Source organism: Rhincodon typus, chromosome 8 (genome assembly GCF_021869965.1).
Source record: "Rhincodon typus isolate 14 chromosome 8, sRhiTyp1.1, whole genome shotgun sequence".
Classification (NCBI taxonomy): domain Eukaryota; kingdom Metazoa; phylum Chordata; class Chondrichthyes; order Orectolobiformes; family Rhincodontidae; genus Rhincodon; species Rhincodon typus.
The window spans coordinates 80,361,926-80,385,185 of NC_063339.1; the positions used below are offsets into that span (position 1 = coordinate 80,361,926).

A 23,260-nucleotide genomic window follows, 5' to 3' on the forward strand; every position below is an offset into this window, starting at 1 on the left:
TCCTCTGGCCTCGAGTGTTTTATTTGCTGAAATAGTAAATATCAATGTCTTCTCCAGAGTCCAGCTGTGATTAGGAACTTACCATGAGCAAGCTTCCTATGTATGCTGTGTAGCAAATGTGTAAACTATTCATGAAGCCTGTCATCACAATTTTGCTACATTTATGGTATAGTGGAAATTCTCCGTCTCCATCTCCCTCCCTTCAACTAAAAAAAAATGAATAAGTGGAGACATAATGTTCTATTATACCACGTTGACACATGTTCGTATAACTGGAGGCTGCATCACTTACCGTTAAAGTTTTCTTTTAATTCACTCCTGGGGTGCGGGTGTCACTGGCTCGGTCAATATTTATTGCCCATTCCTCGCTGCCTTTGAGAAGGCACTGATAAGCTGTCTTCTTGAACTGCTGCAGCCCATGTGCTGTAAGTTGACCCACAGTACCCTTAGGGAGAGAACTTCAGGATTTTGATCCAGCAACAGTGAAGGAATGGCGATATATTTCCAAATCGGGGTGGTGAGTGTCTTGGAGGGGAACTTGGAGGTGGTGTCCCCATATATCTGCTGTCCTTGTCCTTGTAGATGGAAGTGGTCGTGGGTTTGGAAGGTGCTGTTTAAGGATGTTTGGTGAACTTCTGCAATGCATCTTGTAGATACTACACTATTGCTACTGAGCATCAATTCTGGAGGGATTGGATCTGGTGCGAATCAAGGGGTCTGCTTTGCCCTGAACGTGCTTCCGGGGAATTCCTAGAAGCCTGGTATTCCACTAAGAAAGCCATCAATAAACACACAGAGCTAGACCCCATATACACCCTGTTGCAAAGGAAAACCGGAAGTGAGGTAATCCAGTTCAACGGACACCAGGGTTTAAATAACAACAGGCGGGAAAACACAACAGTGCTTCATTGGAAGCTGCACTGATGAGGTTACCTAGCAGGGTAATGAAATGTCTGTGGAACAACGAACCAGCTCGGCAAACCAACTGATCACTAGTTTCAAAAAGAGGCAGATATGTCATTCTCTACTCATCCATTATAAGGAGTTGTTTGAGGATCCTTAGGTAGGGAGCTGTGGCTGCTTTTCAAATTGTACAAGACACGTATTTGTCCATTTTCTGTTGCAAGTTGACAAAAGTATTGGTCGAAAGGTGTTCCAATTTACAATCCATCAAATCCCACTTAGATTCTCTAATCTAGAATTAATAAGAAGTGGACCTAAAAAGACCAGTAATGTTGTTGGGTCTTTCAGGCCAGTACTAGGGACCCCCATCCCTTTTGAATTTAGTTTTGCATGTAGTTTCAATTACAAGGCTTGCTGGATTGAGTAATCTTAGGAAGATGTTCCTTGTTCAAGACTAATGACTCATCAGTACCTCTAATGTGTCCACCTATAAATTGCACAATCTCCACATACACATTCTCTCTCATGCGGGCATTCTCTATCTCTCTCGCATGCGTGTGCGTTCTCCCTCTCGCCCACACACTCTGCCCCAAGGGTGCGGGAGTTCTGCTCTTCTCTGTCTGTCTTTCTCACTTTGTTGTTCTGCCACTGTGTTTTGTAATACCTGTCACCTCGAGTCTAAGATACCTAATTGATTAAGATAAGATAGCGTATCTTTTTGTAGCATCTGAATAATTCTGCTAATAGCATCCTGTTTGGCCACAGTGGTTTTAGTAAAACTCATCTTTAAGACCTTGGAAAAGAATTAAGCTATTGCACAGGTCCTCGGTCCCTCTAAGGGGCAGGTTATAGAGTGATAAAATAATGGACAATCCTGATGATGGCAATACCCAAATAAAGCATGATTTTCCACAACTTAGAACATACATAAGAGCTAGGAGCAGCAGTAGGCCGTCCGGCCCTTCGAGCCTGCTCCGCCATTCAATAAGATCATGGCTGACCTTTTTGTGGACTCAGATCCACTCACCCATGTTCTCACCGTGTCCCTTAATTCCTTTATTGTTCAAAAAAAATCTACCTTATCTTTAAAAACGTTTACTGAAGTAGCGTCAACTACTCCACTGGGCAAGGAATTCCATAGATTAACAACCCTCTGGGTGAAGAAGTTCCTTCTCAGTTCAGTCCTAAATCTGCTCCCTCTAATCTTGAGGCTATGCCCTCTTGTCCTAGCTTCACCTGCTAGTGGAAACATCCTCTCTACTTCTATCTTATCTATTCCCATCATAATTTTATATGTTTCTATAAGATCCCCCCTCAATCTTCTGAATTCCAATGAATATAATCCCAATCTACTCAGTCTCTCCTCATAAGCCAACCCCCTCAACTCCGGAATCAACCTAGTGAACCTCCTTTGCACCCCCTCCAGTGCCAGTACATCAGTTAGCAGGATTGGCCAAACTCTTACAATTCAGGATGCTATTAATCAATGTGTCAAAACCCTGCTATGAAACAGAGTTGACTTTTTATTTACAATAATTAAGATGTTATTTTCAAAATTACGCCTTTTACTGCAGTGGTGTGATGATGATGTTTATAAATAAGTGTCTGCTGCTCCATGGAAAAAAATAAACTGGGAAGATCTGTTTCACAAAATAACTTGGAATCACTTTTCATTTCAATTCAAATAAAGTACGCCTGTGAAATATTGAATGTGATACAGTGCCATAGAAGGGTGTAAACCCAAAATTCAACAAACCCCTTTCACTATTTTCTTCCTCGTGATCAGTAGTTTTGAATCTCTCTGGTTGTTTTGATCTCTTAGTTAAGGGTTCAGTAAGTTTATGGATGCTTTTTGTAGTATTTGAAAACATTAGTGAATTTAAAACCATGCATGTAAAATTTTCAGGAAATATAGACTATTTATTATTGACCATTTATTTGCATCTGTTCAGTAAACTTTAATGATTCTTCAGAGTGCCACATCTTCGTCATTCATTCCAAAATGTATGTCTTGCAAAGCTGAAAAACAATAAAATATGTCATATTCCATTTACCATCAACACTGATTTCCTGGTGGTATTCTCACCTTGGGAAGACCAAAACACACTTGAGCTTTACTGCAAGGAGTTCTGAAACTTAAGATCATGCTTCTAATCACTGCCAGTTATTATCTTTTCTGTCACCATCCCAGAGCCCCGTGTCTGATCCATTATCATATTCCTTTAACTTAGTTAATTCTGATCTGCTTTTATTTCCCTTTATTCTGCAGTTGTTGATGTCTGTATTTGATAACAGCATTAAAGCACATGGGGTTGTTGACAGTGACCCCTTTGACTGGGAGAAAACTGGGACGGATGGATCTCTTACCATGATAACCACATCCACCACTCCTCAGCTACATACACGGCAGACACCTGCTGCTCTTGGGTGAGTAGGATACCACTGGAAAATTGTTCTAAGGCTGTATTTGAGAATTTCAATCTGTTGAAGGTATATCTCTCTCAATATAGCAGTGTTCCCAACTTAGTAATTTGAACAATGCACAAAGTCTTCTTGTGGATCACAGCCCTGAAGAACAAATTGGTTCACCACGGTGTGTTAATTGCAGCAATACCTGCTGGTTAAAGATCTAGAATTGATCTAATACTTGGGATTCAGTTGCCAACTGACATTTGGAATAGCTGCAGGGAGGGCTATCACACAAGACACCATGTGAGATGCATACCATTTGTTTGTGTTTACTGTGAAAGTTGGTATTCAATCTTGCTCAAATCAGTCTTTGCAGTTGAAGCTAATAAATTTGCCCAGAAATAGTAAAACCTAATGAAAACATCAGTATAAATATTCAGAAAAGAATAAAGATTAAATCTGTCTGCAGAATTTTAAGTTGTTCCATATTTCTACAAGCTCCATTATCAGTAACACTGAGAGACAATGTTCTTGATTCATTTTCCCAATATGTGGGTGAAATGATGTCAATACCCATTAAATTAAGTGCAAATTCCAAAAATGAAAACTGTGAACTTGAGCCTAACAAAAATTATTGGGCAAAATCTGAAGCACATAGCCTAGACAGAATTCCCTAAATAAAGCTTGGGTCAAAGACACAACAGTAGATTATTTATCATAGAATCACTTGATCAGACATCATTTGTGACTGACCCATGTTTTAACAATATGTAATCTATTTAGTCCCAGGACAAATTTAGTCTGAGAATCAAAGAATCTGCTTACGTGTGGAGGGACAGTTGATCTCTATCCTACCATCTTATTTGGTTTACTGAACAAAAACAGTGTCCATCTTAACTTGTTTTTGAAATAACTATGTTAATGATGTGTGTCTGAAGCCACACACATTTAAAACAAAATCTGTAAAGAGGACAAAAAGTCCAGCCTTTATATCAGGTGGCCACTCTAACTTTAGTACCATATGCTGTGTTTATCTTCCAAGTAAGTTTTAGAAACTTAGTAATTTTAGTTAGGCCTTAAAAGGTTTCTATTTAATGTTTTTAAAAATAATTTTAATGCATATATATTTATTTAAAGAACTTGTGTGTCCTACATGCATTTCCTTGCTGATTCTTGTTTCATTTCTTGTTAATTCCTTTCCAGATTCAAAATTGTAGAATTCCTTGCCTTTTCATTCTTCCATATATTATTCTTTCTAAGATCAAATCTTAGCAATGCCTAACTACTTGATGACTTAAAATGCCATTCAGGCACTACATCTGGGACTATCCCTTGAATATACTGATGCTCCCTGGTGGTCATGTGTTAAGTTCGATGGAATAGATGTCTGTAGTACTATGTTTAGCTTGCTGGATATGGTGCAAGTTTTCTTGGGATTTATACTTGTGGAAGGTCATGGAATGATTGCTATCAAACGATGGTTTAGGACAGAAGCTATGGAATAAATTTATTGATAATAACGGGTACACAGTAATAAGATGCTGATTACAGTAGTTTAAGAAACTTCACCTATATTATCCTAATATGAAAGTAACAAATTGTGTGATCCCTGTGAAATAACTCCACAGAGGCTGGTATTCCATCGCCTTTATTTACATGTGGAGAATCCTTGTCACTGATCCAGCTTTCTCAGAACCAGCTCATGGAATGGACAGGATATTTGACACTCCTGTTCTTATCTGTCAGCCAGGGAGCCCTGCCTAGACAGGTTAACAGCCCAATCAGGGATCTATGCTAAGCTCCACCTGGCGTACCTTGTTACAATCACCACACTGCATAAATTCTCTTGGTAAGATGAAATCTGGATCAGTCTGCAACACAAGCTGTATTCCAGCTATTCTCAGATTTGTAGTTTCCAGGCCCCATCTGATGACCTCAGAAGAACTGAATAACACTTTCTGATGTATACTTTTCTTCATTCTTCATCAGCAGCAAAAGCAATCAAATATACATTTTTTTAAAAAAAACTCAAATGCAGCTGAGACTTGTAAATGGGATTAAAGACAATAGGAATGTTTTCAGACTTGGGAACTGTGCCCTGGAGTATTGTCCAATTCCACCTGGCTTGATGATATTCTGCACCTTGGGTGCGGGTGACTGACACTTAATGATGTCCTGCACCCTTTGGATGGGAGCATCATGGTTCGCTGACTATCTACACTTTGTGATATAAGTGACCTGGGCTGAATGATGTTCCTCACTTTAGGGTGGGGGCAACCTGGTTTGAAGATGTTCTGTACCTTGCGGGGAGCAACCTTGGCTCTATGATGATCTGCACCTTAGAGTGAGGACAACCTGGGCTCAGCGATGTTCTCAATGCAGTTTTCCTTTGTTTCTTGTTTCACAAGTCAATTGGTCTAGAGTGTTAATTGCCAAAAAGAATTTTGACATGTTTGAATTACAATTAGTACTGCTAACAAAATTGACATGAAATACATCTTAAAGCTCATTGTAAATTACTGCAGTAATAATTATGTAATAGCAATTTTGTGTTGATGACCTTGCAGAAAGAGCAGTCTTCTGTCACATAGATTGGAGTGATCTTGATTGTTTGCAAAAAGTGGTATTGGGAATCTCAGGTTATGGAAACAAAGGAAAGGGCAAAGTCTTTTACTGACTCCAGTGCTGTCCTAGGCAGTCTTTCGTCTAACGCTTCATAAACTTGGTCATCCAAAACTCTGCTGCCTTACATTGAAACAGAAAACAGGAGCAGGAAGAGGCAGTTTGGCCCCTTTGAGCCTGCTCCGTCATTCAACTCAGTAGCCTGTTCTTGCCTTTTCCCGCATCCTTTGATTCCCTTCAGTCCCGAGTGCTATGTCCAACTCCTTGAAATTATACAGTGTTTTGGTCTCGACCGCTTTCTGTGCTTTCTAATTCCACAGCTTCACCAGTCTTTAGGTGAAGAAATTTACCCTCGTTTCAGTCCTAAATTCTTCACCCTTAGACTGTGACCCTTGTTTCTGGATTATTGGGAATATCTGTTCTGCATTACCCTGTCCAATCCTGTTAGAATTCTTTAGGTTCTTTGAGATTCCCTGAATTCTGCTGAACTGCAGCAAATATAATCCTAACTAATTCAACTCCCCACATGTCAGTCCTGCCATCCGAGGAATCAGTTTGGTAAATGTTCACTGCACTCGCTCTGTAGCAAGAACATCCTTCCACGCATAACATAAAACTGCACACAAATTCCAGGTATGGTCTTACCAAGGCCCTGTGTGACTGCAGCTCGTGTACTTAGTCGTGTACTCCAATCTCTTGCTTTAAAGGCCAACATACCATTTATCTTCTTGACTGCCTACTAGACCTACATGCTTACCTGCATGACCTCATGAACTCCCATTCACTATTACTAACTGACCTAGATTGTTTCATGATCTGATATTGCACTATTTTAACAATTGTTGTTTTTACATCCCTCCCTACCCTCCTCATCTTTGATTTTCTCCAGCCCTGCAACTCGTCAAGATTTTTTCACTCCTCTAATTCTGATCATCTCCCCGTCTCCAATTTTAATTGTGCCATTATTGATAGCCATGCTTTAACTGCCTAGGCTTTAAACTCTGGAACTCTCTTTGTAAATCTCTGTTTCTCTTCTATCCTGTCATTTAAGACACTCCTTAAAACCTACCTCTAAGGCCAAATCTTTGGTTGTCTTTTCCTAATAGAGTGGTTTGATGTCAGTTTTAGTTTGCTAACTCTCCTTGAAGTGTTTTGGGATAATGTAAATGTAGCACCTGTAGGTGGCAACAGATAGGAATAAAAGATAAGTGCAAACAAAGAAACTTTAAACAAAAGATAATATAGATTGGGAATGGAGCAAAGGAGGAGGATAGACTTAAAATTGGGAGATGGAAAGAACCAGAATCAATAAAAAAAGGAAAATAAAAAGTTTTTAAACATTAAAGAATTTTTTATTTTTCTATTACAGAGAGAAAGCAACAGAAAGAAAGAAACTCAGACAGAGTATATGGGATCTGCACAGACAGGCTTCACTGTGGACTGGGGGCTAGTCGAACTTGCTTTAAACTCAGAATTAGGAAAGCTGACGTGAAACTTTAAGTAAAAGAATCACTTTGGAGCCCTGACGAAGTATATTCTCTGATGGGAATGCCTAATTGAAATGGGGGTGTTACAGAACAGCTGGTGTTCAACTTTCAAAGTACACAAATAAAATGTTTACCATTAACAAATTTAATAAGGTTTATCTTATTTCATTTGTTAAATAGCAAAAAAACGAAAGCATACGTAAAATATGAGCCTGAGCGCAATCAGGGCAAAATATCATTTTCCCACTCGTGGAATGAGTGTAAGACAAATTTTATTTCAATATGTACATGTTGACTTTCAAGTCAAGCTGCACTATCCCCTGTCATTCCAAACATCATCAAAAACAAGAAACACTTTGCTGTTATTAGTTGCATTCCCTGAATAGCTCTGCAACAGGTTAAAGTGTTATAATGCCAGTTATGCAGCCAATCATTTGCTGTTGCCTATTCAGGAAGTAACATGAAGAAACTGAAGGAAGAGGAAAGTATTCAGATTACTGAGCACTTCTGTTATCTATATGCTGTGGCAAATTACATCGATATAATACAGAATATCCAAAGGAGTTTTGAAGGCAGGGCTTCCCAAGGTGGGATTGGGACCCCAAGTGGGTTGTGAACTAAAACTTTGGGGGCACGAAGTCTGAACCAACAAAGGCTGCTGTGGCGTTCCTCCCATTCCCTCCAGGTGTTTTCTTGCCTGCACCCTGCTCTCATATGCCTTCTTCCCTCCTGCCTCTGCTGTGATAGTTCACTGAGGGGTCGCAATAGTTTTTGAACCTTTAAATGGGGTCACGATGGGAAAAAGTTAGGCAAACGCTGTTCTAAAGGATGTGAAGTAAAAGATAAACTGAACCAAAGGAACATAGGAATGAAAAAATAATGAGACTTAGTCTGGAATAGAATAATATCAACAATGTTTTGAATGAGTTGAGTATATAGAAGTTGGGAGCTCTATCTACAGAGCCTAAAGAGTGGTTTAGAGTTAATGTTATTTGTAATATTTTTAAACCAAGTAAAATGAATACCATAGCCTATAAGCTATTTGTAATGTATTATTGTTATTGAACTAGTAATCCAGAAGCCCAGATTAATGTTTTCGAGACAGAGTTCAAATCCCACCACTGAAATTGGGGAATTTAAAATCAATTAAAATCTGGAATTGGCAAAAAAACAAATTGTTGTTAGTAATGCTGACCATAAAACTACAACAATGTCCTAAAACTATTTGGTTCACGCTTTAGGGAAGGAAGTCTGAAAATAATTTTTTAAAAATTAATCATAAATTGGATTATATAATTTTGGTATTTAGTGACGTCACGACAATTTAGTAGTTTGGGAGTTGGTGGGGTGCAATAGGTGGGAAATGTTGGGTGATTAGCACAAGTTGACAACAACAGCCTGTATTTCTAAAGTACTGACATTTTTTGCAGGACATGTCAGTCATCTTTATGTTTAGGAGTAAATAAATGTCTGCCAAGTGTGTGCCCAAAAGCTTTAAAAGTAGGGAGAATTGGGATGAAAGGCTGAAGATTAAATCAAGGAGAAGGTTTTTTTAAACCATTGCACGATCATGGCAAGGTAGAACATTCAAGGAATAGATAATTTGATAGTAGTTTCTGGGACTGAGCTGTGTGCTGCCTATGTAGAATTGAATTTGCAGAGTTGAGTTGTTGCCTACGTAATCTGTAGGACAGATATGTTGTTAGCTCATGGCCAAATTCCAAATTGGCCCATTTTTGCATTGTTGGCGTGATTTGGATTGTTAGGGCTCCAAATAGAGATTGCTCATGGCATGTTGTTGAGATCTATGATTTCACAATACATTATCTCACAGCACCAGGAACCTGGGTACGATTCCACCCACAGGTGACTGTCTGTGTGGAGTTTGCACATTGTCCCCAAGTCTGTGTGGGATTCCGCCAGGTGCTCCAGTTTCCTTCCACAGTCCAAAGATGTGCAGGCTAGGTGGATTGGCCATGCTAAATTGCCCAAAATGTTCAGGGTTGTATAGATTAGGTGTGTTAGCCATAGGACATGCAGGGTTATAGTGAAAGGGTAGGGGAATGGGTCGCTGTGGACTTGTTGGACCGAAGGGCCTGTTTCCACACTGGGGATTCTATGATTCTTTGATATGTCAAGTGCAGTTTGTTTAAATAAATATTTTAAACAGTCTTGTCATATAGTCAGGGTAGGAAATGTGATACAACAATTATTCTTTGGCTCAAATCCAATGATAATATTTAGTCACGTGTATATTTAGTACCTATATTGAAACAGAAGAAGGAAAGCACGTTAAGCTTTTACAGAGCAAATTGTTAAACTTGACTGCATTATTATCATCATAAATTCCTGCATTGCCAAATGAACACCAAATGGGAAATAATTTCTTTGTGTTCTTAAATTTTCTACAATGTATGTTAGATGCTACACTGCATGTGTGAATATAGTTCTCTAATCTTAAACCATACACTTTTGCAAACAGTAAAAAAACTTAGGTAGCTTTATTTTGTACATTTTGCTGTAAAAGCAAATTATTTTCCTAACTTTGTGTTAAAATTCTTCCACCACTCTTCCCTCATCACCAAACCCTTTCTTCATTAAATCATCTTGCAGGTTGCACCAGTTTTTGGTGATGGTGCTTTGGTTCCAAGTCTGACTCACTGACTTCTGTTGAAACCACAAAGAAGCACACAAAGTACCCTCTTAATTTTTACACAACCTGTTTGTGTTTCCTGGCCAGCCTTCCTCCTAGTGGTTAACGCAATTTGAAATTCGTAGGCATATCCCTGCTGCTCTTGTTACAAAATTTGATAAGCCGCCAAGCAACCAAAGAGCTTAGAAACTAATCATTTTAGTCTGCAAATGTCTTATGGTAAGATTCTAGCTTGACCTTTTAATTAAGCAGGACATTAGGTTCTTTGTCTTCGTGTTGATGACTTGTTCTAAACAGGAGATGTTATTTTATAAGAGATAGTAGGAACTGCAGATGCTGGAGAATCCGAGACAACAAGGTGCAGGGCTGAATGAACACAGCAGGCCAAGCAGCATCATAGGAGCAGAGAGGCTGACGTTTCGGGCCTAGACCCAACTTCTCTATCACATTTACTTCCAGTTATTTCCCAACAATAGAAACGATGCATTACGGTCATTTTAACCATTTTGTCAGAAAGGTATATTCCTAAACTATCAGATACATCTGCATCTGTCATGTAGTAATGACCTGTTGTAATTGATTTCTTTCCCACAGCTAACCAACTAGCGATTCAAAACATTTGATTCCCAATTTGTTCTCATGCTTCTCTGATCCACAGAATATTCTGTGCTACTCACTGGCAGCTAAAGCAGACAATAAATCACAGCTCGGTGTCTCCTCCCTAGTATGCTTTATAGCATCTCTACCGCTTTAATGGCTTGGGGCCAGAATTAGTGATCTGAGTGGAACGTTGGCTGAACTGTCAGTGAACGCAGAGGTGTTCCCTCGGTTATGAATCACAGAGGCCATCCTCTTGACAGTTAACCAGCTGAAGAGAATTAGTTGTCCATTAGCAGTGTCATTATGTGTTCATTTGCGAGATGGTTTACAAATAATGACACAGCTGGGGCAAGTCTCCTGGCCAAAAGAAAATATCACTAAAACAATCATTAAAACTAACTTGCAAGGTTCATTAAAAATGATGACAAGAACATTGCATCAGGTGTGCTGTCCTTCTGGAAAGAAGATGTTATTCAAAATTATCTGATTTATAATAGGAATTTGCTGTACCCATATACATTGTAATATCCATAAATAGAAGTGTGAATTCACTGCTATAACTTATCGTATAAATCTCAGGACAGCTTTTCAATATGCGGTTTCAATTTTCAGCACTGAAAGAGGCCAGTTCCTATTCATATACATCCAATTGCCTTTTGAAAATTAAAGCTGCTTCCACTTTTCATAAAGACAATGCATTCCAGATCATATGAAAGCTCTATGAGTCACACAAGTATGCACTTAAACACATTTTAATTAATTTTGTAGATTAAATTTTTCTTTCCATGTCCTGAAAATAGACTAGATAAAATATCTTGCCACTTGTGTTTCAACAGAATTGCTAATGCTTCACTGGTACCAGGAGATCTGATGAAAGAAAATACTGATGAGGTACTGCAGGATGAACAGCTCAGCGATGGCGAGAATATTATTCCAGGCATTATTAGCCCTGAAAGGATGGTGGAAATGCAAGAAGCCCATAACCCTCGAGTTCCTTATGTTGGGGAGAAGGATGTTTGGGAAGAAATGGACATTAACAGGAACAAAATGAAGATGGCTGGCTGTAAGGTAAATTGGGTTTAGTATCCTGGATGAGGATGGTAGAGATGATAGGATCTTATAGAGATTATAATATTTTGAATTACATTCATGCTTACCACCTTTTATGAAGATGATATGCAAAGCTCTGTTCTTGCATGGAAATAACCTCAGTATAGCCTGCCATTTTTCCCTCCATTGATAGAGAGCCGTTCTAAGGTTCTATCAGTTCGGTATATTACCTGCTATATACAGATATATTATCTATTAACTAGCTATTTTCAAGGGCAAGCATGAATGAAACCTTATACAGATTATGCAAAAGAGTGATTTGAGCAATTATTGAATTGAACTTGGATTATTTTATTTGTTGATTTTTATTAATCCGGGACTTGCTTGTACTGTTTGTGGCTTTGTTATTAGTATACAATCCAATGAGACTTCAAGGCTCATGTGTCTGTATGAGAGCAGGCATCCTCTCCCATCTACTAGTTTATAAATTATAGCGATACCATACTCAACGTCCAGATCGGTCCTTAGACGGACAATTAAACAACTAACTGGAGGATGAGGAGGCTTCACAAATATCCTCATCGTCATTGTCGGCTGGGGCATAAGTTCAGCATATCAATTCAAAAGACAAGGCTGAAACATTTGCACTAGAAGTGGCAGGTTGATGATCCACCTTGGCCTTCCCTTGAGGCCACCAGCACCACGGATGGTAGCGTTTAGCCAATTTGAAGTGACTCCACATGATATCAAGAAACATCTTAAGGTACATGATACTACAAAAGCTGTGGGCCCTGACAACTTTTCAGCATTAGTACTGAAGACTTGCACTCCAGAATTGGCCATGCCCCAAACTAAACAGTTCCAGTACAGTAATAACACTTTCAGCAACCCAACAATGTGGAAAATTGCCCACTTATGCCTTGTACACAAAAAGCAGCATAAATTCAACCCAGCCCATTTTATCACTCCCTCAGAGTGCTGTCAGTCATCAGTAAATTGATAAAAGGTATCTTTGACAAGTAGCACCACTTGGCAACAGCATGCTTAATTTGGTTCCACCTGCACCACTCGGTTCCTGATGTCATCACGGCCTTTGTTGAAACATGAGTAAAGGAGCTGAAATTAGGGTGAGGTGAAGTGGCTGCCTTTGGTCTCAAAGCATTGTTTAACCGAGTGTGGAATCTAGGACGGTTAGCAAAACTGGAATCAGTGGGAGACATCTTATTCACATTGATCGACACACCACTAGCAAGAGTAACACGAGCAACGCCACTGAAAGAACTGGACCTGAGTAACAGCATCTGCACAGACAACGTGCTAAAATTACTGTACTTATGCCTCATGACTCCATTTACAATTAATGGCCAGATCTACAAGCAAATCAATGGGACAGCTATGGGGGGGTGGGCGGTCACCCATCTTTGGACTAATAACAGAAGCAGTGATGCAGAGACTTGAAAGTACGGCCCTTCTGCGGATCCAACCCAAATTATAAATCTGATACGTGGACAATGCTTTCATCATCATCGAATGGACTAAACTAGAAGAAACACACCAACTTATAAACAACATTTTTATCGGCATCAAATTCACCAAAGAAAAGAACAAACAGCTCCCATTCCTGGAGTGATGGTAGAACACAGGGCCAATGGGGAATTTCTGACCAAAGTATACTGAAAGGCCACACACACACGCACACACACACACACACACACAGTCGTAAATTTCAACAGTAACCATCCTAACAGCCACAAACGGAGTTGCGTAAAAAAACTGTTCAAACAAGCCACAGTACACTGCAGTACCCCAGAACTATGCCAAAATGAAGAATACCTCCACTAAGTATTTAGAGGTAACAGAAACCCAAACAGCTGGGTCCAACGATGCCTGTCACAGCAGGAAGTTACAGTACGCCCCTACACTCTTGTTATGTTACCATAGATGAGAACATATCTGCACTGATCGCAAGACTCCTATGGCCACTGGGCATCAGAGTAGCACACAAACCTACATCAACTACTAACGAGAACCAGGGGCCCCTTGCCCACTATGGACAGAACCAAAGTAATATACAAAATTTCATGCAAGGACTGCTACAAATGTTACGTTGGACAGACAGGAATCGACTCCAACGGACCCCAAGAGTTTAAATAACAAGCAGGAAAACAGAACAACGCTTCATCGGAGGCTGCACTGATGATGTTACCCAGCAGAGTAATGAAACGTCTGCAAACTAATGAACGAGCTTGGTGAGCGAACCAACCACAGCATTCACAACCTGAGCCATGAATCCTCTCAAGAACCTCAGTGCAGAATACAGAGCAAAGGGCCAAATGGCATTAAGGATCATGGTCACTATTTTCACACGTGACTTTTTAAATTTTTTTCTTGTACTTGTAATGGCTTCACATCTTATTATCTATGGTAGTGTCTCAAGTTCTGGAATCGCTAACAATTTTCACAACCTAATAACTGACTAACTCAGTTGCGTCATGTGGATCTCATGATGTAATGGTTTGAATATAATTATATTGTAGAATTATAATTAGATTGTAGGTCGTAATTCAGATTTCTTGTTGGGTAGTAATTCGTCATTTATTTTCAGGTACTGATCAAATTAGAATTGAGCTCTTGGTAGGTACTCTGATATAAGATTCGTCTCTATTAGTTTCTGTGGAAAATGTTCTCTATTTTGGAATACGTTTGGTCACTACTATATCTGCTTTTCAAGAACCAGTTTTTGTCTTGAAAAAACTAGATTCTTCATTTCTGTAGCAAACACATTTATTTAGTGACATCTGAACTATGTCTTTGGGAGATCATTGCTCTTACTACAGTTGATTTCAATGTTCTATTCAATGTGAAATAATTTCCAAAAGATCATTCTATTTGGAGTCTGGAAAGAGAACAATATTAGAACAGTAATCCTTGACCACTTGGTCAGGATCTTCCCTTAACATGACCACTTCTTACACCAAGGTGATGAATCATCCTTTACTAATGGGTCCTTTATGGGTTTGCTTATGATAAATCACAGGATGCATTGATCAGTGCAGTGTAACATACAATACGTCATCGGGGTTTAGGGTGACTGAAATTATGCTCTTATAAGTGTTGGCCATGGCCTTTATTGGTAACACATTGAGCACCAAGGCAGGGCTGTGAATTTAAGTCCCCCTGCTAGACTTGACCCCATAATGTCAGCTACCTCACCGTAGTGCTGTAGTACTGCAGTACATTTTTTTTCAATGGAAATCCATGTTCACATAGATGGATGCAAAAGTGTTTGAGCTCAAGTCAAAGATTTATGACAGATGTTCTGATCAATATCTATCCTTCTATCAGCACTGCTAAAGAAGTTTAGTTGACCACAATTAATCTTCCTTGATTTTGTACTCTATGCCCCTATTAATAAAGCCTATGATACTGTATTCTTTATTTACAACACTTTCAACCCGTTCTGTTACCTTCATTCATCTGTGCACGTATGCAAACAGGTTCTTCTGCTCCTCTAAGCTCTAGAATTTTATCCTTTATTTTATATTGTCTTTCCACATTCTTCCTAATGTTATAAAGCAGAGGTTGACCCCCCTCCTCTGAGATCTAAAATCAAAACACCCAAAGAGGGACGCCTTGCCCTATAATCTGTAAGAGAAATGTGAAAAGTGGTGTAACCTGCCTTTTAGCAACTTCTAGTAGGTGTTAAATAAAATAAACCCCGACACTCACTTTACAGTTAACAATGTTATTTATTATTTATCTAATATTATTTATATTATCTATAATACATTATTATTATTATTATACATATTATTTATCTAATAACAGTGAACAAATTAACTAAACTATTAATAAACCAAATAAACCCCTTTTAGCTACTAACTATTGCCAAACAAAACATTCTAATAGTATGCTGTTCCAAAAAATACAATCCCAGTTATATAATTAAGAAAAGAGAATTTAGTCTCCTAAAATTACAACTAGGTTATGTGTCTTCTGGAATGCTCTATGCCTTCTCCGTTGATTCTTCGGTCAGGAATATTCACTACTTGTGCCGTGGGTACCTTTTCTATTTAAATGGTGCTTCCTCTAAGACATGTAGGAGTCAGTGAGGGCCAGCGATTCTCTCTTGAGAGCAGAGGGCTATTCACTCTGGCGGATGGAATTACCTCTCCTATTTTGTCCAACTGCCCCTTCTTTTTATACCCTTGATGACCTATCAATATTTCTTAGAATAGGATTGGTCCTATGTTGTCAAAACCATCAGATTTAAATTTGATAGGTTTTTGGTATCGACATGCCTGGTTCAAATTGATTGGCTAATTTCAAAACTTGTCGTCTCGGTAAAAACCGCTGCTTGGCCTGCTAACTATATGGCATTTTGATACAAATGTTTCTGTTCAGGGGCTCTGTGTACTTGGAAACTTTCAAGTTGCTGCTCACAGCCATCCATTTAAATCTCTAAGCATAGCAAAAGCACATCATCTTTTCCCCCCTAGCATTTTACAAACACCAAATTCTAACTTCCTGCCTCCTAATCCACAAGTTTTCTACCAAACTTTGCGACACTATCAAAATGTATCACTTTACACTTCTGTTTTAGATTTAATTTGCCATTTTTCTGCCTATTCCACCAACTTGCCAATGCCCTTTTGAAGGTCCACACTAGCCTCCTCACAGTTCGCAATAATTTCAAAAAATTTTTTACCTTCACAGGTTTTGAAATTGTACTCTATATGCCAAGGTCTAGATTTCTAATAAATATTAGGAGGCCCCAGAGTTCTAGCAGCAATCACTACTATAAACTGTTGTATACCCGGTTAATGGTCCATGTGTTCTAGCTTTTAGATACAATAACAGTCCAGAGAGATTTTGCTTTGAGTTAAAAAGAAATCAGTTAAATATATTCAGTGAATTCTGAAAGGCTGTAAAACCTATTACTTCATTCGATTGAATAAGAAGTTATAAATGGGTGATGTTTATCTCATAAGTTAGGTTAAGGATAAATTTGGAGCATTGAGATTGATGGAGCCAAGAAAGTTCTGTGGTTTCAGTTTATTTGGTTTGATGAAGAATCTAGTTTCAGTTGAAACTAGGAGATTACTTTAGCAGGGGACCTGGCCAGGCAATACAAATGCTGCTGTTGGCAGACTCTTAGGCAGTCAGGACTTTGGAGAGGTTCCAGGGAGTGAACATAGAACGTAGAGCAGTTAGCTTAACGTCTGTCATTGCTAAAACGTAAAGATGTTATTGTAAAGAATGTAATTGCAGGGCATTTAGAAATGCTAAGCATGATCAATCAAAGTCTACATGGGTTTTTGATGGGGAAATCGTGCCTGACAAATTTATTAGAGTTTTCTGGGGAGTAACAAGTAGGATAGTTAAAGGGAAGCCAGTGGCTGTCATATATTTGGATTTCTGAAAGATGTCTGATAAGATACCACACAAAGAATGATCTTGAAAAGATAATAAAGGCAAAGAAAATAAGCTACATTGCAGACTAGCAAGGAAGATAAACACTGACAATAAAAGCTTCTTTAAATACATAAAAAGGAAGAGGGAGGTCAAAGTGAACATGAAATTGCATCTGGGGGGATGGTTATTAGGGAATAAAGAAATGGCAGAAGAGTTAAATAGATATTTTGCATCAGTCTTTGCGGTGGAAGATACTAATGCTAAAGAATACGAGGGAGTAATTAAGTACAATCAGCATCACTAGAGTAATATTAGACAACCTGGATTAAAGGCAGGTAAGTCTCCTGGCCCTGATGGCTGTATCCTAGGATCTTGAAAGAGATTGCAGCAGAAATGATGGATGAATTGGTCGTAATTTTCTAAAAATTCTTGGATTCTGGACAAGCACCAGAGGATTGGAAAGCTGCGAATGTGACACGTTCTGTTCAAAAAGGGAGGCATAATGCAGGTAACTATAAGCCAATTAGCCTAACATTTATTTTTGGAACAGTATTGTAATTGATCATTAAAGAGGCTATTTTCTCTGGAGCATCAGCGTCTGAGGGGTGACCTTTATAGAGGTTTATAAAATCATGACGAGTGTGGATAGGGTGAATAGACAAGGCCTTTTCCCTGGAGTAGGGGAGTCCAAAACTGGAGGGTGTAGGTTTAAGGTGACAGGGGAAAGATCTAAAAGGGACCTAAGGGGTAACATTTTCATGCATGGGGGTGATGCATGTATGGAATGAGCTGCCAGAGGAGATGGAGTCTGGGGCAATTACCATGTTAAAAAGGCAACTGGATGGATATATAAATAGGAAGGGTTTAGAGGGATATGGGCCAAATGCTGGCAAATGGAACTAGATTAATTTAGCATATCTGGTCGGCATGGATGAGTTGGACCAAAGGGTTTGATGCTGTACATCTCTATGACTCTTAAGTAATAGCAGAATATTTAGAAAATCATAATCTAATCAAGCGGAATCAGCATGGCTTCATGAAAGGAAAATTGTGTCTGACTAATTTAATGGAGATTTTCAAGGAAATCTTAACCAGCATGGATAGAGGGGAACCAGTTGATATGTTGTGTTTGGACTTCCAGGAAGTGACAAGGTGTCTCACAAAAGGTTGTCATAAGATAAGACCTCAAGGTGTTGGAAGTAGTAAATTGGCATGGATAGAGAATTGCCTGATGGGCAGGAAACAGCGAGTGGGGATAAGGAGTTCTTTTTCCAGTTGGTCACCAGTGACAAGTGGGGTTCCATAGGCATCACTGCTGGCAATGCAGCTGTTTACATATATATTAATGACTTGGAGGAAGGAAGTTAAAATACTGTGGCCAAATTTGCAGAGTCACAAAAATTGGTGAAAGGGTGGGTTTCAAAAGTGATACAAACCGTTTACAGACAGGTTAAGTAAGGAGCAAAAAGTTGGAAAATCGAACGTAATGTGGGAAAATATAAATTTGTTCATTTTGGAAGGGAGAACAACGGAACTATATTATTTAATTGATAAAAACTGCAGAAGCTGCAAGACAAAGGGCCTTGAGGGTACTTGTGCATGAAATACAGAAAGCTAGCACACTGATGTATCAGGTAATCAGGAAGACTAATGGAATGATGGCCCTTTATTTTAAGGGGGTTGGAGTAGGAGTATATATCTTACTCAAATGTGCAAGATGGTGGTGAGATCCCATCTAGTGTACCATGAGAATTTTTAGTCTATGTTTAAGAAAAAATATTATTTTATTGAAGGCAGTTCAGAAAAGGTCATGAGAATGATCCCTGGTATGGAGGGATTGTCTTATGAGCAGAGCTTAGAGGTTGGGACTCCTCACTGGAGCTTAGAAGAATGAGAGGTGATCTCATTAAAACATATAGGATTCTTAACAGGCTTGACAGAGTAAATGATGAGAGGTTGTTCCCTCACATGGGAGTTTAGGACCAGAGTGCACTGTGTCCGAATAAAGACTGCCCACTTAAGATCGGTTTAAGAGGTGAGGCGGAATTTCCTGTGAGGGTAGGGAGTCTTTGAAACTCATGACATCAGAGATGTGGAGGCACAGTCCCTGTGTCTGTTAAGGCTGAGATGGTTAGGTTCTTGATCAGTCGGGGAATCAAGGGTATGAGGAAAGGGCAGGGAAGCGTTAGATCAGCCATGGTTCTATTGAATGGCGGTGCAGGCTCAAGGGGCTGTTGACCGTGCTCATTTCCTATTTCCTATGCTCTTATAAGGCTATTTAATAAGGTGAGAGCCCACAGTGTTGGGAGTATATATTGGCATGGAGAGAGCATTGACTTAATGGTAGAAAACGCTAATGGGAATAAAGGGGACATTTTCAGGATAGCAGCCTATATGGAAATGGAGTATAAAAATAGGGAAGTCTTGGTCTTGGTCAAGGCCCTGGTCAGACCACACCTGGAATACTGCGAAGGTATTGGTCCTCTTATGAAAGGAAAAATGTACTGTCATTGGAGACAGTCCAGAAAATGTTCATTACACAGGTCTGGACTGAGTTTCTTATGAGGAGAGTTTGAGTCAGTTGGGCTTGTACTCAATGGAGTTTGGAAGAATGAGAGGAGATCTTATTGAAACATAAGATTTTTAGGGGACTTGACATGGCTGATGCAGGGGGTTTGGGTTCTCCTGTGGGCAACTCTTGGACTCATAATTTGAGAGCTAGGGGTCATCCATTTAAGATAGATGAGAGGCATTTCTTCTCTGAAAGTAGAAAATCTGTGGAATTCTTTATTGCAGAGAGCTGTTGAGGCTGGATTATTAAGTGCATTCAGGCTGAGATAGATAGAGTTTTAATCAGAGTTGTGGTGGTAAAAACACAGGTAAGTAGAGTCCAGGATTATCAGATTAGCTATGATCACGTTGAATGATAGACCATTCAGCCCATTGAATTTGCTCTACTTCTGCTCCAACATCTTATTTCTAATAGTACCTGCAGGGCAGCTGTCTAATTGAGCTATCCACGTTTTTCCTTTCCTAAAATAGCCTCCCATATTCAGTCCTGGGCCTCTGCAGTGAAGTAACCCAAAATTGACACCCTGTGTTTCTTTCTCATATTGTCTCAGTTTTCTAGTCTGAATCATAGACATCCATTAGTACACTTGCAAAATTCTAAGTACAATGGAATTTGACACAGAGTTCACTGTAAACCACCTGAACCATATGTTCACTATGGTCTTTTAAACAGCCTATGAATCCTTCCCAATTACGTCACATTCCAACAACATGAAGATGCAATAACTGTGGTACATCAATGGCCCTAATAAAATATTACATGATATAATTTTGTTATAAAACAGCATCTCCTATGATTTCCTGTGATTAATTGCAAAAGCGAATTGCAGTAATACAAGGTGAAGTAAGGATAACTGTTTGATGTGAACGATTTTACTCATTATTTACTTCAACTATTAGATTATAAAAAGAAATACAACTGATTTAACTGAATGGCAGATATTATGTTTTCATGTGGTCTAATTTGAGGAGCCCCATTGACAACCTGAGCATTAAGAAATTGCTGAAGGTATCAGCTGTTCTCTTCACTGTCCTTCATTAACCAGCCTAAATTTATGCATTTGGCGAAGATAATTTTTATGGCTTTGGGTCATGTGATTAAACTTTTAATTTTGTTATGATTTTAGCTGTAAAACCTGCACTTAAAATATAACTGTTCATTCCTTAATAAAGTAGCATTTCTAACATTGAAATGAGTGGCTCTTGGCTTCATCTGATGCAGATTTAATGGCGATCCTCCAAAAGACTGGATGTCAGACCAGAGATGCATATGAGAAAGTATTTGTGCTGTTTTTAATTGAATGAATATTTTATTTTAGTGAATGAATTTTAATTTTAATTTAAATGCTGAGTTGTGATGAGACTAAAACTGCAGTTTAAGAATAATCACACTAGATAAAGATTGAAATTAATAGAAACCGTAGAATCATAGAGATCGACAGTACAAGAAGCAGCCTTTTGGCCCGTTGTGTCTGCACCGGTCAAAAATAACACCTTAACTATTCTAATCCCATTTTCCAGCTGTTGGCCCATAGCCTTATGTGCCTTGGCATCATAAATACATATCTAAATATGATTTAAATGTTACGAGAGTTTCAGCCTCTGTCACCCTCACAGGCAGTGAGTTCCAGATTCCCACCACGCTCTGGGTCAAAATAATTTTCCTTGTGTCCCCTCTAAACCTTCTGCCCCTTACCTTACACTTGTGACCCCAGTCATTGATCCCTCCATCAAGGAGAAAAGTTTCTTCCTGTCTACCCTATCTATGCCTCTCATAATCTTATACATCTCAGTCATGCCCCCTCTCAATCTCTTCTGTTCTCAGGAAAACAACCACAGTCTATGCAATATTTGCTGCCATAAGGGGCCGGTATACAAGCACTCCAGGGTTCCTCTGATCCTTTGTGCTTCCCAGGGTCCTACCATTCATCATGTATTCCCTTGCCTTGATTGTCCTGCCCAAATGCATCACCTCACATTTATCCAGATTGAGTTCTGTTTGCTACTGATTAGCCCATCTGACCAGCCTGTCTGCGTCCTCTTGTAGTCTACGTGCTCACTACTTAACATCCCACCAATTTTTATATCATCTGTAAATGTGATTTATTTGACAGGAGCAATTAATTTTTTTGATAAACAGGGAATATTCCCCATAACCCACAAAATAACAGGCAAAGCTGAAAATTCTGCAGTTTGCCATGCTCATACTTTTTACTTGGAGGTAGTAAATGTAATTAAAGGAGAAGTTGAAAGTCTTTTTGCACTTTGAACAACTTCCTCTTGTTTCTGTCCTAATCAGGTCTCCTCCCTTAGCTATTTTTCCAATACATCGACATGGTATCAATGCCACTCTCTGCTCTCTCTCTGAACTGGAAAAACAATCATCAACTTTGTCTCCAGTTTCTGTCTTTCCTCTCATCATGGTTTCACTATGACTCTTTATTTCCCTGTTTCCATTTCTGGAACTAGTGCATCAAGAAATATTCACTAAATTCACAGACTTCCACATGTATCTTGGCCGTGCCTTCTCATGCCCCATTTCCTGTAAAGAATCTATTCTATTCTTCCAGTTTCTGCTCCTCAAGTCTGAAGCCTGAAGGGATGATGACCCTCCCACTCCTAAGACAAAGCACCCTTACATATTTTTTCCCTTAGAGCGGAGTCTTAACTTTCATTATGTGCCATTCACCCATCACCACTGTTTTTGCTGACGTTCATTAGCTCCCAGCGCAAGTACATCCAAACATTTTAATTTTAAAATCCTTTTCTTTGTTTCCAAATCCCTCTGGCATTGTCCCTCTCTACCCTTCTAACCTCTTCCAGCCTTGCTAATTTTGCTTGTTTAATGATGGTCTCTTAGGGATCCCTAGTCACTTCATCAGTGATAATTCAGCTTTCAGCTGTCTTAGACAGCAATTTACATTCATATAGTGTCTTTAAAGCAATTAAATGTCCTGAAGCAGTTCACAGGAACTTTACAAAACAAAATATTGCATTAAGCCATATAAGGTATTACTAGATCAGATGATCAAAAGCTTGGTCAAAGCAGTATCTCTGAAGGAGTGTCTTAGAGGAAGGTGAGATAGTAAGGTATAAAAAAAGTAATTCCTGAGTTTGAGATTTGGACAACTGAAAATTCAGCTGCCAATGGTGGAGTGATTAAAATTGAAGATGCACAAAAGAATAGATTTGGGGAAGAGCAAATGCCTTGAAGAGTTGAGAGCCAAAGGAGATTAAAGTATAGGGAGGGGTAAGACCGTCGGGGATTTTAAAAAAATGAGAAGTTTAACCCAAAGCTCTGGAATCCTCTCCATGAACCTTTTCACTTTTCTAGCTGTGTTGTCTGTCCTGTTAGTATGCTCCTGAAAACTTGGGTATTTGACCAAGCTTCTTCTGTCCTGATGTCTGTTTCTGTGGCTGTTAAATACCTTGTAGTGTTTTCCCTAATTAATATGCCAATATGCCAAATAAATTTTAGTAACTTTTTTAGTCCACCTGAGAGGATAGGTAGGATTTCAGTTTAATGACTCACCCAAAGGATGTCTAATGT

The 23,260-nt window shown here is 39.0% G+C and overlaps 1 protein-coding gene across 1 annotated transcript in view; it reads left to right on the top strand.

Moving 5' to 3' along the window:
• Positions 1-23,260, top strand: part of LOC109917135 (tau-tubulin kinase 2) — a 162,650-nt gene that overhangs the window by 76,205 nt on the left and 63,185 nt on the right. Inside the window, exons 9-10 of the mRNA XM_048600486.1 lie at positions 3,173-3,330; positions 11,511-11,742. Of these exons, the coding sequence (XP_048456443.1) occupies positions 3,173-3,330; positions 11,511-11,742 (390 nt within the window). The remainder of the gene's footprint in view (positions 1-3,172; positions 3,331-11,510; positions 11,743-23,260) is intronic.